At 45.0% G+C, this 18,307-nt stretch overlaps 1 protein-coding gene across 14 annotated transcripts in view; it reads right to left on the bottom strand.

The window, feature by feature from the left end:
* Window positions 1-508: 508 nt before the first annotated feature.
* The window catches only part of ST3GAL1 (ST3 beta-galactoside alpha-2,3-sialyltransferase 1), a 146,514-nt gene continuing 128,715 nt past the window's right edge, over window positions 509-18,307 (bottom strand). For 12 of the 14 annotated variants that reach the window (XM_065586226.1, XM_065586230.1, XM_065586227.1 and 9 more), the window contains 4 exons: window positions 16,113-16,292; window positions 9,020-9,065; window positions 5,920-6,039; window positions 509-3,991 (listed from right to left, as the gene is read on the bottom strand). In XM_065586226.1, the coding sequence (XP_065442298.1) occupies window positions 3,818-3,991; window positions 5,920-6,039; window positions 9,020-9,065; window positions 16,113-16,292 (520 nt within the window). In that variant the 3' untranslated portion in view covers window positions 509-3,817. The remainder of the gene's footprint in view (window positions 3,992-5,919; window positions 6,040-9,019; window positions 9,066-16,112; window positions 16,293-18,307) is intronic. The other 2 variants (XM_065586234.1, XM_065586233.1) reach the window with 1 other exon arrangement.

Consider the following 18,307-nt stretch of genomic DNA (forward strand, 5'->3'; position numbering starts at 1 on the left):
CATAAGGGGTGGAATGGATTGCTGAGTCTGGAGAATGCAGAGGCCAAGACTTTAACAGGATTCAAAAAGAACTAGATAAATTCATGAAGGATAGGTCCATCAATGGCTATTAGCCAGGATGGGCAGGGATGGTGTTCCTAGCGTTTGTTTGCCAGAAGCTGGGAATGGGCGACAGGGGATGGATCATTTGATGATTACCTGTTCTGTTCATTCCCTCTGGGGCACCTGGCATTGGCCACTGTCAGAGGACAGGATACTGGGCTAGATGGTCCTTTGGTCTGACCCAGTACGTCCGTTCTTATGATTCTAACTATGAGTTAAATTGAAGGGGAGAGTAGGCATGAGTTGTGATGGTTTGGTTGAGTGGGGGAAGGAAAGAAACTTTGATTAAGATTAAGACCCAGTTACAGTGACCATCACAGGAGACTACCTTTGGGAATTCATGATAACGCCACTCTGATAGATAGCAGTCGAAGGTGTACAGATAGAGACATCTTTGACAATCTGATTGATTAGAATACAAAATTTATTTTGATTCTTACTGAATTGAAAAATTCAACAATAAATAAAATGTCAAAGTATGAGTGACCCAGACTCCCTTCAATCAGACAGAGACTGATGATAATAATCAATGTGCTCCAAGAAAAGAGAACTAGGAAGAAGCATCTGGAGACCAAAAAAAAAAAAAGTGCTCAAGAAATTCAGTTTGGTTAAAAACAAACCACGCAATCAAGAAGTGCTTTGGAGAGTGTGCATTGGTAGCATATGCGGTTCAAGATTTAATGTTATAGCCTTTAAAAAAATAAAAATAAAAAGACAGTTCTCAGTTCCTAGCAGGACGACAGTTGAAAATACTGGCAGTGGGAATGGAATTCTCCAGTGGCCTCTTTTGCTGCCTCTTCACTTAGAAACCAGTTGGATGATCAGAGCAAACTAGAAGTTAGATAACCAGATCGCATTGATTTTCAATTGGCATTTGACCCCAAACTGCCAACTTCTATTACAAGCCGAACTGCCAGGAGCGCCTTTGAAAGTCTTCCCCAGAAATGACTTAAATATACAGGGAATTTATCGGCAAACTTTCTCATTTACAAAAGAAATGCAAGAACAGCATTCATGTTGTACAAGTTTCTGCAAAACCCAGCCACCAAAGCACAGGCTGAAAACATTACACTGCTGTTAAATCAAATTCTCAGAGTATTTTTTTAAAATCAACCATTTTGAGGGAAACGGGGTAGTTTGTCACCTGCCTGGGAAACACTGAATTATAATCATCATTAAAAAGTGGTAATATCAAAAATATGATTCAGGTGCATATGGTTCATTCTTCTACAAAGTGATTTTAGAAGAGAAGATCATTTTTGTTACAACTGCAGAATCATGCCCTTATCCTGAAACTTGAATGAGAGTGGCTCTTTTGGTCATCTTTCTAGGACAGCAGCTCTCAATATTGGGGTTACTTACAGGTGTCAGGTTTCAAGAACTCTGCCCTTCCCCTATTGCTAAAGGGAGGGTGTCATGGGTAAACGGATGGAAAGTCATGGGTGTGTGTGTGTGTGGGTGTCCTATTATGGAAAAGGTTGGCAGCTACTGTGAAAATGACGTGTGTGAAGCTTGTCCTTCATGTTCTGTGAATCCAGTGGGCCAGCTTGTGTGTGTAAAGTTACTCACATTGGCAAGTGGTTGGAGGATGGAGGTCATAAATAGAGAGAATTGGACTGATCTTGCCATCACATTGTAAATCTGAATGTGTGAGGTTCTTACCCACGAAAGCTTATGCTCCCAAACATTTTGTTAGTCTTAAAGGTGCCACAGGACCCTCTGTTGCTTTTTACAGATTCAGACTAACACGGCTACCCCTCTGATACTCAGAAAAACCAGACACAGCAAAAAATGTGGGGCTGAAATCCTGGCCTTATTGAAGTCAATGGCAAAACTCCATTGACTTCAGGGGGCCAGGCTTTCACCTATGGTACTGACATAACAGTAACTAAAACAGACACTGCCACCAAATTGGCTAATGAATGAACATGCTATTTCTTAGTTAGCTGGTATGTGTGTGTGTTTAATTACCACAGATTCTAGTCACAAAAACAAACAAACAAACAAACCCCCTAAAACAAAACAAAAAACAACAAAATAAGAAAAATATCAAACCTGCAGCTCTTTCCGAATCTACTCCAGAGCCCACTGTAGTTCAGTGGAAAGACTGGCACTGGCTTCCCTGGGCATTGGATATGGTTCATAGATTCCTTGAATCCCATCTTCATGATATTATGAAGCAAGTGCTACCGCCCTCAAATCACCCTCCCCTCCCGATTTCAGACTTTAACTCATGTTTAAAATATCAACGAACAACAGAAATGAAGGTCAAATAGATTTTAGGAAGAATCTGTGTAGACAAAGTCTCCAATACAACATTTCTTATTCACCCCTTGCTGCATAGAAGTAATAATGTTAATATATACATTTGTCTAAAGATACAAAACTTTCCGAGGTGTGGCTCATACTGTAGAATCAATACATAGAGGATATGCTGTGGTAGATGCCCATGCAGTCCTGTTCACTCCTGTAGCTCCCATCCTTGTGCCTGATACTTTCACTTAAATACATTTAAATAGATATCACCTTCTAAGTTGTAAAAAATAGAATAAAAATTTTCCTATCAACTTTTGGATTTTTTTCTCCTTTAAAAAAAAAAAAAAAAAAAAAAGTAAAAGTTACCTTTAAAAACTACCCTCGTCAAGTAGAATACAGGCGATGTCATTATTAGTTTAGAATACAAAATGATACCGTGTAGAGACTAAGCTTTGGTTAACTGTTTTTTTTCCTATAAAAAGTTTAATTTAGGGATTTTCGTCTTTAAAAAAAAATTACATCTGTTGCACAAATATAAAAGGCACATGTAAACCACTGAAAGAAAAAAAATGTCCACTGCTCTACCTTGAATGGATTCAACAAAAATTAGCATTCAGAGCATCTATCAAAAAATAAAATAAAAATAAAATTATATTTAAAGAAACCCAAACAAACCAGTGGCTAAAAAGGCCATTTTGGCTGGCATTTTCAATCACAATCTTATTTTGATTTTCTTCGTCTCGTTATGGCTGTGTAGGATGCTACATTAAAATATGCAGTTAACTGGAGATGAAGGATTTGATCCAGAATTTCTCGATGTGGATTGATACATTGCCAAAGGTAGCCAGTACTCCTTGCAAGTCAGGTACATCACCTTTGTCCATAATACAATGCAGAACCGGAAATGACACAGTGAAGAGAAGAGATGGTTTAAAGAAAAGATCAACAGCAGAATAAGTGAACGTGTTCTTTTGAGGTAATTCTTACTACAGTGTTCATAGCCAGCCATGTTGGTGGGACATTCAGGAAGCTGTTTTCACCTTTCCTCTTCAGGGCATTCCTGCCTTATGCAAGGAAAGCACACACACATACAGTAATTCCTAGAAAATGATCCCCTTGATTACCCTAACAGCAAGAGGCACATCTCTCCCAGTATTTCAAGATTTCATAATTCCGTACATCCCCTGTGATTCCGCACATCATTTATTCCCCATAATTGATCCTTAGGTCCCCAACGTCTCTATTCTCAAATAAGGAAATCAAGTGCAGTATGGCACCAATACTGCATGCTACTTTCATTCAATGATCGTCACAGCAGTGAGACACACTTCCTCAGCTGCAGAGTCTGATATTCAAATATAGTCAGCTCCCAAGATCATCTTCGATAAGCCACTTCAAACACTTCAGTAACTGACCCCTGCTGGAAATTGCAGCCACAAATCCCTGCCTATGATAAGGGTCATCTGCCCTTGAAAAAACGTATTTTGTCAATAGAGGCAAGAGTCAAAGTGATATTGGACTCGAAATCCCCATCATGGACCATGGTTTTCCGAAAAGCCCCCCCAGAAGCATTGTTTTCCCAGTAATGATGCCAGTTGCCATTGCTGTCTGCTCCAAAACCGTACACATCCACCTAACAAGAGAGAGAATGAAAAATGTTACATCCTGAAAGACTTTGCCTTTGGCTTGGTGTGTTCTTAATTGACATTTTGAGGAAACTCTAGTGATTCTCAACCTTTTCTGCACTGCTCTTATTTATAACTGATGTTGTGGTATCTCCTAGGCACATCAGTCATGGACCAGGACACAGTTGTGCTAGGTTCTGTACAAACAGGGGAAAAAAAGACAATCCCTGCCCCAAAGAGCTTTCAATCTAAGGAAATCAAACTGGGATCTCCTTTTCCATACCTGAGTCCTCCTGGAACCCCTCTCCGCCTAGCCAGGACTTCCCTGCCACTTAGCAACATTGAAAGAACTGGGTGGTCATGACAGCCTAAACCAGTTTTTGACCGCAGGAGACATGAGCCCTAGGTGGAAAATCCCTTCTCTGCTGAATGAAGACCTCAAAGACAGGAGAAATTTTGGGCCCCTCTCTACCATATTTAATTGGGCTTTTCCAAATGACAACTCTTGTCTAGTCACATTTAGATGCCTACCTATCCAGAGCTCCGGCTGCACGTGCATCAATACCCAAAGGCATGATGGGTACTTTATTGGCACTATGGTCAAATCCTACAACTCCTACTCAGTCCTTAGTTAAGTATTGATGTGAGGGGGAGTTAGACTGAGTGCGGACTTCAGGACTCCGCCCTATAGACATTTTACCCCCAAATAAGTGCTCTGCGCTGCATTGGTTCTGTAGGACAGCAACAATATTTCATAGCAGGTTAAGGTTATTCTTCTGTGGGTTTGGATTTCCTTCATAAACATATTTCCAAGAAAGAAACATATCTTGCAAGAAAGAGACAAACAACTCCACTGACATTTTGCAGGCTGCATCTCATCCCAGGCTAGAATTTTTGGCCCGCTGCCTCCCCAGCTGCTAGGGATAGGGGCAGAGAGAACTGGAGCCTCCTCTCTCTCCCCCCCGCCCCCGGCATGGGCAGTAGGTGAACCGCCAGCCAGGGGATGCTGGCCCCCAGCTGGCCTTGCCCCACTGCCCGAGGACCCCCCTCCTTCCCCCACCGGAGCCCCACTCCTCCCTGCAGCTGCCAGCCCCCAACCTCGGCGCGTAGGGCGAGTGGTGCGCATCCCTCCCAGGCCCCGAGCACAGGGCAGGCAGCGCGCGCCCCCCCTGGCTCCTGACCACAGGGCGGGCAGTCCCAGTGCCTCCAGACTCGCCCCCACAACCGAGCGCCGGGCAGGGCCCCCAGCACTGGGTGGCCCCAGCCACCCTAGCCCTAGCACGCAGCTTCCCTGAAGAGGAACAATCTGCTTGGGCTGGGGCCAAGGGCAAAGAGGGCTTCGGGGAGGGGCGTGGGCAGGGCCACGCCAGCCTGTTTGTGGAGGCACAGCCTTCCCCAGTCTATACAACGCACTGCCCATGCCCCCTGCATGTTTCCAACTGCATAATACAGGCTAGAGAATTTCACCCAGTAATTCCTGTAGTGAAGGGAATTGTCCCCACTGTATAAACTCACAGGCCCAGAAAGCAAAAGGTACTGCTGGGAAACTGGCCATCTGCCATACACAGAAGGGGCATATGGATTACATGAGATCAGGCAGGCTGAGGACTTCTTGTGTTTAACTGGACTTCTCTGAAATGCACTTCAAACCCTAATGCTTGATCATGTTTTTTTATTTTGTTTAAGAATTCATTTATATTTGCGACTGTTTCCATGTTATCTCCGACTCTGGGTCAAAGACACCTCTTGTCTAACAGCTGAAATCATAAACGCTGAAGGAAACTTGAAGTAAGAGGAAGCAAAGATGGAAAGAGGCCAACAAAGATGAACAAATGATCTAGGGCTCTCATGTTAGCATCTGCTACAATTACAGCCCTTGACCCCAACATAGTATCAGTGTACACTGAAGCGAGGAATGGAACAGTTTGCTCTTTACCTCATCACACAGGTGGAGTGCAAATATCACTGACAGAATGCCTGTCGAGGGGTATCTTCCATGATTCTGCAGCCAATGGTCATAAACATATTTGATAAAAACTGGGTGATAGACCAGGATCTGTGGAGAATTGGAGAGTTGCGTTCATAGTTCGTAAGAAACAGTGGCTGTTCCCTAACAGGACAGTTAGGGTGGGTGGGGAGAAAAAATTGACCCTAGCTGAGGATCCGGGCCTGGACTTCTATTCCTGGCTCAGCTTCAGTCTCACTGTGTGGTTCTGAGCAAGTTCCTGAACCTCTGTTTTTGTACAGCACCAATCACACTCACCTGCCTCACAGGGGAATTATGGGGCAGATTAATACATACATAGCACATTGAGGTCCCTGGCTGGAAAGTTCCAAAGAGCAGCAAGTGTTATAGCTCCTGGTTCTATGCATTGCCCCAAATCCTTCCCTCAGAGCAGTCTCAGCAGAGGTGTGCTTGGCAAGTCCTCAAGACCATCATCCCCCATTCCTGGGCTGCACTGGCAGACTCAGGCCTAGAACAGTCCCTGGAAAGTCCGTTCCCCTTCCCTGTGGGGCTGCTCCTCATTCAGAGCAGAGTGGAAAGGCAACATCCACTCCTCACACCTCCATCATCTGCAATGCTGGCTAAGGCTAGGGTTTTCCATTCCAGCCCTGCTTGGCCCTCCCATGCCGAGTTTGTGATGGGAGCCTCAGCAAGGTTAATTGCTGATATCTCTGTGTAATATCTTCTCACTGGGTGTTTTACATTTTTCATGGTGGGGGAGGAAGTCTATTTCTACACCGATGCTCTGAGCTGCTGCTGTTCTCTCTGCCAGGACACACCACACAGCCTTGGCCCAGGCTTAATCTGCCTCAGCACCCTTTGTCATTCCTTTCCTGAAACCCTCACTGCCTTGCTGGAGAAATCATGTCACTTCCTTCCCAACTCCATGCCATGTTCTTGGAGGATGCAACTCTGACCGGGGCTATTAGGGCTGGGCAATGCCAAGGTGCTGGATGGCTTGGCACATCAATTAAAAGCCACTTGGGATGACTTCTGACTTTGCCAGCTACGCCCAGGGCCTGTGTTCTATAATAATGGTAGCTTAGCGCCTTCTCTTAGAGCATCTCAAAAGAGCTTTACAGATGTGAGGGTTCATGAATGACAGATAGGGACCTACTGTATCATCATTTCCCGCTCATTTACAGCGGGAGAACGGAGGCAGAGGGATTTGCCTTAGATCACACCTGAAGTCTGTGGCAGCTCCCAGGTCTCCTGACTCATAGTGCTTTAACCACTAGATTATGCTTCCCGGCATGTTTCTTAAGGTGTGCCCTACATTTTAGCAGTGATGGGACCATGAATAATCGGCATACCTGAAACAGATTCACTGTATTTTTCTAATTTAAATATGTGACAAAAAATCAAATAGACACATGGGATGAAATTCAAGAACCTCTAGCCGCTTCTGTCTATAATGGGGAACAGTGCGCAAGGAGGAGACAGTTCACGGCACTGGAAGATTCAGTCTCCACCTACTCTGCAGGAAAGGAATGTTTGTTACAAAACCCCATCCATTCCATTAGGGCAGCTGGAATTTTAAGGCTCCAAGACTGTACTTGTAGTTTTAGGGAGAGACTTTCAGAAGTGCCTAAGGGGTTTAGGAGCACAAGTTCTATTCACTTCAATGGCACTTGTGCGCCTCAACTGCTTTGGTGCTTCTGAAAGTCTCCTGCTTAAAGGACTCCAAAGGCTTGCAATGGCTATCTGAAAATAAAAGTTTGATTCTCTCCCTGCCTTGAATTACTCCCCACAACCCATTGCAGGCTACCTAAGCTTTTCTGTAGTGGATTTGGAACACACAATAACAGACTAAATCAATGATCTGTGGGGGCTGGAATCCTCCTCCAGCAGTAGTCCTAAGTCAGAGGTAGGTGAAAAGACCCATTGTTTACCTGTGAAATCATGCAGCATTCAAGGTATGCCCTGAAGCATGAAACATCTGTTTGACTTCTTTATGGTAAGTGAATTCCTCAGGCTGACTATGCTCTGTAGGCCTGATCCAATGGCCATTGAAATCATTAGGAGTTTTTCATTAACTTCATCCTCTGATTTGTTTAAAGTTTACCTGTCTTCCTCTTGTGCATACAAAGAAAGAGTTCCCTAGAATAGCAGTTCTCAATGGGGCGGGGCGCTCTCCTGGGGAGGCATACCAAACTTTCTGGGGTGGGGGGCTGCGATCCTTCCTACTCACTCACGGGGTTGCAATGCCACTTCCTGAAATTTTGCCTCTCTGCCCCTCTGTCATGGTGGAGGGGCAGCTGGGCCAAATTTCACTGAGTGGCATTGCAAACTGGATCACGGGGTCACAACCCCCACTAGCACTCTTCAATGCTGAAATCGAGAAATACTGCTTGAAAAGTTTGTGAATAACAAGGTATGTGCTTTTGAAAGGTTTCCTGGCCTACGCACTGTTAGACCGCCAACTCAAATGACTGATTTATTTAAAGTAGAATCCCCTTTATTGGAATCAATATATTAAATGGTCCCAGTTTCATCTGGAGCACATTGGAAAGTCTCATTGTATAAGACCGGGGCTTCAAGTTAAAAAAAAAGTTGGGGGGAGTGATGGAAAAAAGATCGAGAACTCCTGTCCTAGAAAATGAGAATCATGCCTTGAGTTCAAGCAATTTAATTAAAAAAAGAAAAAAGCATGCAAAGTTGCTGACAGAAAACTAAACATTGTATATCTTGTTCCATGTTTAAAGCGGTGCTATTCTAAGACTTTATTCTATGTCAAGGAGAAACAGAGAAATTGTTGCATAGGATCAAACCAATAGGCCAGATGGTTCTGATCAGTACCAGAGGAAGCTATAAAACCTTCATAATGGGCAGAAATGGTTAGTTAGTGCTGAACCACAAGGCTGTAAATTTTTAGCCCAGCTAAAAATGTAACTGTGGGTATTTTTAAGACCTTCGTAATTACTTGCAGACTTCTTTGGATCCTCCCAAGCTATTTGTCCCAAGAATAATTTGTGGCAGCAATTTCCGCAGGATGATTAACAAACAGAATAAACCAACAGACACAACTCACCTTGTCTCTTTTTACTTTGATTTTACGGGGAACTGGGACATATGTGCTGTTAAAGAAAAAAATACCCAGATTAGTAGAAGTCAAATGAAAGGTGCATTTTAAAGTAAAAAAGAAAAAAAGAGTATATTCTTAAAAAAATATATCAGGAAGAGGTTAAAATAAGAATAATGGTGACTGAAAATAATAAATATAACAAATTCATGGAAAATATGCTACCATTTCAACATATCATTGAAAAATGACCACACAGAAATGAATCAGACCTTAACTGCGGAGTTTTGTTTTCAGCCTAATGCATGGCTGGCATACATTTCACCACTAGGGGAGACTCCCTCCCTCTTAATTGTTCTGGATAAGGATTCATTACTTTCAGCGGATGCCTAGAGGTATTATTCAGTTGCAACTAATAGAAAGGCAGTTACCACCCACACCACCACTCACAGTACCTGGCCCCATCCCACATGCCCTCAGAACACTGTCCCTCCCCTCTCAAACAGCTGGGAAGAATCAGAAGTTGCCAGTAGCTGCTAATGTAAAGTTCTTGGTGGCTAGATCTTACAGTTGTGCTTGCGAGTCCGTGGGCTTGGTGAAGGCAGAGTCCTGTGTTCAAAAAGAAAAGCCTGATTTCCTCTAAATCCCAGGCACAAGCCATTCTGGTATAATACTACTGGTCACATGTGTGCAGGGATCCCAAAACATACACACGTAAAGTGTCTGTGCGTTTTCTTGAAGAAAGAGCGCACTGGAGCACTGGTTTCATGTTGTTCATAATGCACCCTAAACTACGCTCGATCCTTGCCGTAAAACATAACAAGACAGATCCTCACTCTAAAGAGCTCACCATCTGAACAAACCACCAAGGAGGGAAAGGAAACCACCGCAAGATTCCTATTGGTTGGATCTAAATGTTAGGTATATTGTTATTATTATTAGCTATATTTTTAACTCCTTCCTAGTTTTAACTCATGCCTATATTAATCTGCTTATCTAGCCCTTCTCTATTATCCTTTGTTGCTGTTTCCTATGTCTGGGCTATGCTTAAAACTTAGGTCAACATAGCTTCGGCGTTCAGGGGCGTGAAAAATCCAATGCTTCCGTCCACCCGGCTACCGTCGCTTGGGGAGGTGCTGCTCCTACCGTGATGGAAACACCCCTTCCATTGGCGTAGGCTGCACTCACCCTATGGAGTTATGCTGATATAGTTATGGTGCTATAATCCCAGTAGTGTGGACAGTTACCACAGTCAACAGAGGGAGTCTTGGTGATTTCAGGTCATATTCGGGACTGTGAAGGCAAGAGTGCTCCCTTGCTGGGAGCTGCAAGAGTCGGCAGGCGAATGAGTGAGGGGAATGAAGAGAATGGACTTTTGGAGACGGGGCAGATCAATGGGCATGAACTAGTGATCGTCAAATGTTCCTGCATTCCGAAGGCCTCTCATCTACTCCAGATCTTGCACGGCCGGGTGAATATATGCACCCTGGCAGAAAGGAAAGCGAGAGCACCTAAAGTCCAGATGGGAGAGAGACAAATCACCACTAAGGTAGAATCGCCAAAGGAGGGCACGAGTTGGGTTTGAAGGAGAGAGCGTTCAAATTGAATATGGGGCTTTTTCAGCCCCAGCGTGACTGGCCTGTAGCAAAGCCTTCAGGCTGAACCACACAAACTAGTAGGCATAAGCTGATCTGAGGGAGGAATGCGGAATGGAATCAGAAGGCAGCAGGGGTCCAGTTACACCAGCTGAGACACAAAAAGTGCTGCCCTGACAATCCGACAGTGGGGCCTGAGCTGGGGCCAGGGCTGTTGAAACAAAGCCACGTGGGCAGCTTACCACTGATTCTCTTTACCATATTTTCATCGAGTGGCACAGTGGCTGCACAGAAGCCTCTTGTGTCCAGACTCGCCCTCAGTTTGACTGGCAGCTCAGGGAGATTGATACCCATGCTGCAGCCAGCCCCTATGTATGGGCAGCTTGGCAAGGGCGGGCCTTGCGGTCTGTCTGCAAAGCAGGGCCTCGTCTGTTTTAAAACACAACCAAAGGCACCTCCAGTTGCTGCTTTTGTTTGGTTTATTATTCCATAAGTGCTTGTTTGGCCGATGATGTTCTGCAAAGTGCTGGGATACGTTCTACGAATGAATAAACAATCCATGATTTACTTCTGCCTCAAAGCCTATTATTTAACGAGGCAGATTAGAGGATTCCATTGTGTTTTATAATAATCAGTACAAAGCTGCAGACAGAGGGCCAGACTGTGAACTCAGTCACTCTGGTGTAAATCGGGAGTAACGCTAGTGATTAGACTCCACCGATTTGAAAAGGTGTAACTAAGAACCTGATCTAAATTATTTGAAAAATTCCTGTTGACTTCCATAGGCTTCAGGACTTCAGAGCAGAATTTCTCACAGATTGTTATCATCCATAGAGTTATTTGGGCGGGGGGGGGGGGGGGGGGGGGAAGGAGGGAGAGGGGAAAACGAACCTGAGAAAAAAAGTCAAAGATGGGTTTCTTCTGCCTGTTTTCAAAATGTACCAATTTTTTGTGTTTTCTGCAGTTTTTAATTGCATTTTTAATTAATTAATTTGCCTAAACCAATCACAATTTTCAAAATTGACGTTCTCCACCCCCCCACCTTTGTTGAAACAGATTTTCCAGTTTTGAAAATTTTGGATTTTCAAAATCCCCAGCATGTGACATGGTCTCCCAAGCAAGAGTGGGATTAGGAAAAAAAAATATATAATAAAATAGGAAACTGCGAAAACAGAAAGTGTTTCTGTAAAAAAAAAATTGACTTTCATTTCTGGAAAAAGGCCAGATTTGGGATTTTTTAGAAATAGATTTCCTTAGCAACATTTCAAACAGCTCTGATCATCAGTGGATGAAGATATTCATGTAAATCTCCACTTTTCCTTTCTGCTTTAGGCACTGCGGTTGAGCAAAGGGCTAAAACATTTCAAAACACTTTTCCCAGAAGGGAAATAGTTTGACATAGACTTGCTCTCTGCATGCACAGGGACATCATCAATGATGGGTGCTGTGGGGCAAACGCCCTAAGTCATGATTTATAACCAGGATATCACTTCCTACTTAAGAAAAATGGACAATTCCATAGAAAAACCCATGCCCAGGAATGGGCCAGTGAATGCTAGTTGATAAGCAAAAGAAAAGCCGGTTTTATTTGTATTCATTTTATTCAGTGTTGACAAAGAACAGTCACTGAAGTACAGTTTAATTGCCACCTTAAAGACTGCTTGTGATGTGACACATTTTTACTACAAGTTAACGTGTGATGAATCATAGCTAAGGCACCAAAGTGGAACATGAAGCAGGGATGCTTTCACTATACAGTACAACCACAAGCTTCTTTCATGCTTCAGCTTTCAACAAGGGCTTGTCTACACTGCAAAGTTGTCGACAAAACTTTTGTCTTTCACGGTTCCTTAAAAAAGCCCCCCCACAAAAGACAAAAGTTTTGCTGACGCAAGTGGCAGTATGAATGTGGCTTTGCCGACATAGCTAACGCCGCTCATGGGGCTGGAAGAATTTTGTCGGCAAAAGTGCCGACAAAGAGCATTTACACGTGCTGACTTTTAGCAACCAGGCTGTGTCGACACAGCCTTGTCCCTAAAAGCTGTGTGGTGTAGTCAAGCCCCAACTAACGGTTGTTCCAGTGAAAAATTTCCCCCTCCACCCAGGGTTAGTTCAGCAGATGTTCAGAGGCAGCCCTTGCCCCTTCGCCAAGCTCATCTGCAGCGGTCATCAAGTGGATGGGGGGGGGGGGGTGAGAGGTAGCTGCTGGAGCAGTGCGGGTGGACACAAAGTTCTGGTCCAGCTTTCCCCACCTGGCATCTCTTCCCCTCCATTTGTTTATCAAACGAAGAAGAAAGAACACAGATCTTTTAGCAGGGCCTGGCCCCTGCAGCAAGTGCCCTCACCAGCTCATGGCCATAGGCTAGATGCACCGTTCATACTTCCCGGGTCCACACATCTAATCCTGACTCTCTCCTCATAGTTAGTCTCCTCTGTTGAGCCCAGCAGATACAATCCCTTTCCCGTCTCCACAGGACTGATCCCAGAACATCCCCTTCTGTTTCATCTCCAATCCCCTTCACAGGAGAGTCCCAGCACGTCAAAGGGAGAACTGCCCCTCTCTCAGTGTTCCTGTGCTGTCTTCTGAAGGCCCATGTACACAGCCACTCTGGAGCACTTGCTGCCTCTCAGCAGCCTGGCCAAGCGATGGGGGATGTGGGCCTTTAATCTACTCCCCAGGGCTTTCCCGCAGTGGACGCAACTGGAGCTTTGTTCCTCTGGGTCTCCTCCGGAATGCTCAGGTCCTACTCAGCATGTGCACTTACAGGGCCTGCTCCCAAGTGACCCACGCCCAGTTGAGCCACCTGTGGGGTTAGAGCCCCTCCTGGCAGACAGCAGCAGGGGAGTCAGGGACGGAGGCAGTCCATCCTCTCTTGCTTAAGCTACACCATGAGCTTAGCCCACAGGTGCAAGTCTGCTCTGTCAGCACCATGACACGGCATCTTTGCCTACCCACATCTGGTCAGTAGTCTCCTTGGGCCGCAGGTTTCTTTCTGAGCTACGAGGAGCAGGTCCCTTGTTCACCAGGAATGAGGAAAACAAGGTGGTTCTGAGCCCTTTTCCTCTGCTCTGTTTATCTAACCTCTGGAATCTGCCTGAGTCACACAGCTGGAGACAAATTACTGATAAGTCTGTGCAGAGTCAAGACCACTCCTCTTTGCCACTCCCTGGGACTAACTTCTTGGTCCTCCAGCTGTCAGCCACAGATCTAGCAAGATCTTGAACGAACAGTTTGCTATATACAGACTGCTTCAGAATGGGAGACAATACCCCACCAGGAAATGAAATCACACAAGGAATCTAACACTGGGTTTGCTTTATGTGCTGGGGAGAAGGGAAGGAAGGAGAGGACAGAACTGAGGAGTTGGGAGTTGGAGGAAGAGAGAAAGACTGTGAAGAAGCTCTCCCTTTTATAATTACTCTGACAATCCCTCATTATTATTGCTGAACTTTTCAAATACAGTGATACTGGGGATATAACCTGATCTCTGATACATGCATGCAAATCTATTCCAAACTCTACAAGCATTAAACCAATTAACCCTCCCCAGACTCCTGTGGCGGAAGTAGGCTACTTAAGAAATCATTGTCCATGTTTTACAGATGGGGAAAACTGAGGTAGACCAATTAAATGACTTGACTAAATGGGCTCATTAGGTACTAGGTAGCTTTGGTTCTTTTTCTGCCTCTGGTGTTCATGTGCCGTGTGACCTTGATGAAGTCCCCAGCCTCTCTATGCCTCGATTTCCTCATCTGTAAAATGGGGATAATGATTGCAGAAGTGCTTAGCAGGATGGATCACACAGTACACGAGTCTCGCCGGTGGGATTAGGAGCCAGATGCCACTTGTCAGCTCCATGCTGGAAGAATGGATAATGAAGGACCCACTGGAGGTCCCTCCAACCAGCCAGTTCCATCTTCAGCTATGACCAATAGAAGCCTCGTGTATCTGAAGGCTAAAAAATACAGTTTCCACTCATTTCCTCCAAAAACTCCACCTTAGAGGAGAGAGGTGAGCAGCCAAAATGAGTCATTGTCCCAGAAGCCAGGTCAAGAAGGCAGCAATCAAAGTGGAAACTGACTAGGACACTGGTGATTTAGAGCAGCAGCAAACATTCTCTACCATTTCTCCAGTTTTGCTGTGCACGGGACAAAGAGGAGTCTGTTCTGAACGCCCATACCACACAATGCGCCCAAAAGTCAAACTGTTACCAGAAAACAAAACGCAGCAGGGCCAAATTCTGCTCCTGAGTGTGCCTGCAGAACTGGAATCCTCTGATGCATAGGTAGAGGTTGAATTTAGATCAATGCTGCACTTTTGGCCTCATCTCTCTTGTGCTGTGGTTACACTTTGTGCTAACACACTAGTGTGACCCAGAGAACCCCTCAATGCCAAATGGCAAAGGATTCAATGCTCGGTAACAGAAACTCTCTATCAGGTCTGACAAACTCACTACATCTAACACACTGCTTTCATAGTATTTATCCACAAAGGGTTGTGTAAGGTGGCTAACGGAAGCTTTCATCACATGGGGTAATGTACTTAGGGGTGATATTTAAGGAGTTAGGTACATGTGCGGAAGATACGTTCAGAGGCAGAGTTGGCAAACAAGTTTTCTGTTAGAGTAGGATGTTTATTGACCTGTCTCAGTTCATCTGAAAGTTAAGCCAAACACAATAGGATCTACATTTGCATTCCAAATCAACACAAGGCTATAAAGTCAACACGGCAACTAAACCCACAGTCTTGTCCCGGGGGTGCAAACACAATTTTGCGGTATAAGAGAAAAGACAAAGGACGTCTGTGTTATCCGTTTACGAGAAAACCCCTTGAAAGGTCGGGGTATTCATGAAAACCTGGATCCTGGTTATGACTGACAACCAGCAACTCTGTCAAAGACTGAATCCTTGGGAGAGAATCTACTCTATAAACAGGAAAGGTAACCATCGGTAAATGTAGACCTAGGACTGCATTTTAAGTTTTGTTTTATATGTGTAATCAATTCTGCTTCCAATATTCATGCTCACCACTCATTTGAATTTTTGAATCTTTGCTCTTGGTTGATAAATGTATTCTTGTTTCTATTATAAATACTTCTTAGTGCTGGGGCAGGAAGTGTGAATCCCCCATTGATTCAAACAAGCTGGTGTGTATACCGTTCCCTTGGGAACAGCGAACCTGGCAGTTCCTGTGAGTGTCCAATGACAGGGGCCGGATACCAGAGAGGGATGGTTCTGAGGCGTTCCAGGACTGGGGTGCACCAAGTGTAAACCTGCCAGGCAAAGTAAGGGCTGGCAGAGCCCTGAGGAGAGTTCTTGAGTGACCGAAGGCTTGGCAGTGTCAGGGAGCTGATTCCCAGTTACCACCTGGACTCCCTCATACTGGAGGCTAGGGGGTAACAAGGTGACTCACAATCCTGACCCCCCCCAAGAAAGCGTCACAATGATGACACAGCTGCTATGTCCCCCATTCAGTTTGAGCACCTGTCGGCCTCAGCTTTACTTACAAGTTTATGGTGCCCGTGGTGAGCGCGCTGACAATCCAGCGCAGGTCCAGCGTTTTGAAGGGGATCACAATCATGCTGACATTTTCCGCCAGGTCTCGGAAGCTCTCGGGGTAAACTAAGTGGTGAGTGGTTTTGCTTCCGACGTCCGATTCAAACCCGGCAGTTGGAGCGCGATTCATTCTGCCACCCAGAAAGGAGAGAGAAAAAAAAAAAAATCAAGAGGAGAATTGTTTCCCAAACTTACTAGCTGGGATGTGCAGAGAATACAGTTACTGGGCAGGGTCCTCATCTCCATTAAGGGTATGTCTGCTCTGCAATTGGAAGGTGTGATTGCAGCCTGTGTAGATATACCTGAGTTAGCTTTAATCAAGCTAGATCAAAGCTAGCTAGAGCAATGATAGCAGTGAAGTCAAGGCTAGCCCCACTCACCCAGGACCCTTTCATGGCCGCTATCCTAAGGCTCCCTTAACTGCCCTGACACGATAAAAGGCTCAACATTACATTAGCCAGGGGTTAAGAGGCCTTAGTGTAAATGGAAGTAGGCCCTTAGTTTCTAATCCACTGAAACATGGAAGTGTATGTAAGGAATTGTAGCGTCGAGGTAAAAAGTGATCTCCTTTTAAATGAAGTCATATGCAGGACCATGAGAAACAGTAGGCCTCAAAGTCAGGTCGAAGGGCTTTTACAAACCCAGGGCAGGACTCTGCCACCCTTCATGGCAATGACTCGCGCCTTGCTCCGGGAGTAGTTCCACTGATTTCAGTAGGACTACTCACAGATTAAGATACTGCTCCGTGTGAGCCAGGTAGGCACGTAGCAAGCTACCATGAGTGGTCCATTACAGCAGTGCAATCCGCTCTCAGTGACACTGTTGTAACCAATGCACCAGGATCAAATATTGATTGAGTGGCTCCCACAACACTCCCATGAGATGGGCAACTCTCATCCCCATTTTACAGATGAGGAAACTGAGGCTCAAATTGGTTAAGGGACATGTCAAAAGTTGCACTGTGAGTAAATGTCGGAGCCTGGACTAAAACTCAAGTTCCCTAGCTCCCAGTCACATGTGCTAACCAATGGATCATGCCATTGAGCTCCTCACACACACACACAAATGACAGCTCTGATATGGAGGATGCCCACCATGACATTCCATCTTTCACACTCATCCTTTACGGTTACCAAAAAAAAGCCCCAAGCAAGATAAAAAACTCAGCTGGCTTTAGGCTGTTTCACAAACTTCATAACCAACCTGGGGTCAGAGAAAGGCGGTTTGAGCCTTGAGAGAATCGGATCTGCTGGAGGGTCTAGTAGTTTCAGTGGGAGTCTGGGGATTCATTTGAACCCAGATCACAGCCAGACTCCAGGGTCTCAACACAAACCCACTGGGATTGAAACCAAAGAAAACATCTCCATGAACTGCCACTGTTGGCCTCAGCCAGCCATTCGTAGAGCCCCCATTGTGTCCAGCAAGAGCTGTTTGCATATCTAAGGATAGAACAGGGCCCAATCAATCATTCTGATTGGAAGGGAACTCTCAAGGTGAGCTGGGCTCTGCTTGTGCTTTGAGTTCTTCATCCTGAAAGTCGCACTTTCCGGTGGGTCTCGAGGCCGAGCTAGTGAATTACAATGTATGAATTCTGACACCAGGGTCAAAATTATCTACAGATAATTTAAAGAGTCTCTAGATCTTTCCTTTCAGGTTTTTCAGGTGACAAATTCAGTGTTGCCATTTGTCCATAGGAGAGCTCAAGTTTTCCCAGGCCTGACTTGTATGCCTGAAAATCTAGAGCCAAATTCTACAAGCCTTTCCCTCACATGTAGCTCCACTGAAGCCAACGGTGCTGCTATAGCAGCAAGTCAAGAAGAGTTTGGCCTTTAGCTTACAGGACAATGGAAGCTGAATTTAGTTTATGTTCAACAACATATTGTTACCACGTCATGAGGCTGGCCTTTCTGTTGGAGCACTGAGTCAATATGTGAGAACATCGGCTCACCGTGGGGGGATGAATCATCATCATGCATTGATGCAACAGCATGGCACGGGGATGCAAATGTCAGAATGGGGTGGGGTTTTTTTTTGTTTTGTTCTTACTAGGACAGGATGAAAAGGTGACAACTTTCACAGCATAAGGCTCAAGGCTAAGCTTAAAGCCGCACTGCTCATCATAGCAGGGGGTTGCTAGTGTGTATTG

Source organism: Chrysemys picta, chromosome 2, assembly GCF_011386835.1.
Source record: "Chrysemys picta bellii isolate R12L10 chromosome 2, ASM1138683v2, whole genome shotgun sequence".
Lineage (NCBI taxonomy): Eukaryota > Metazoa > Chordata > Testudines > Emydidae > Chrysemys > Chrysemys picta.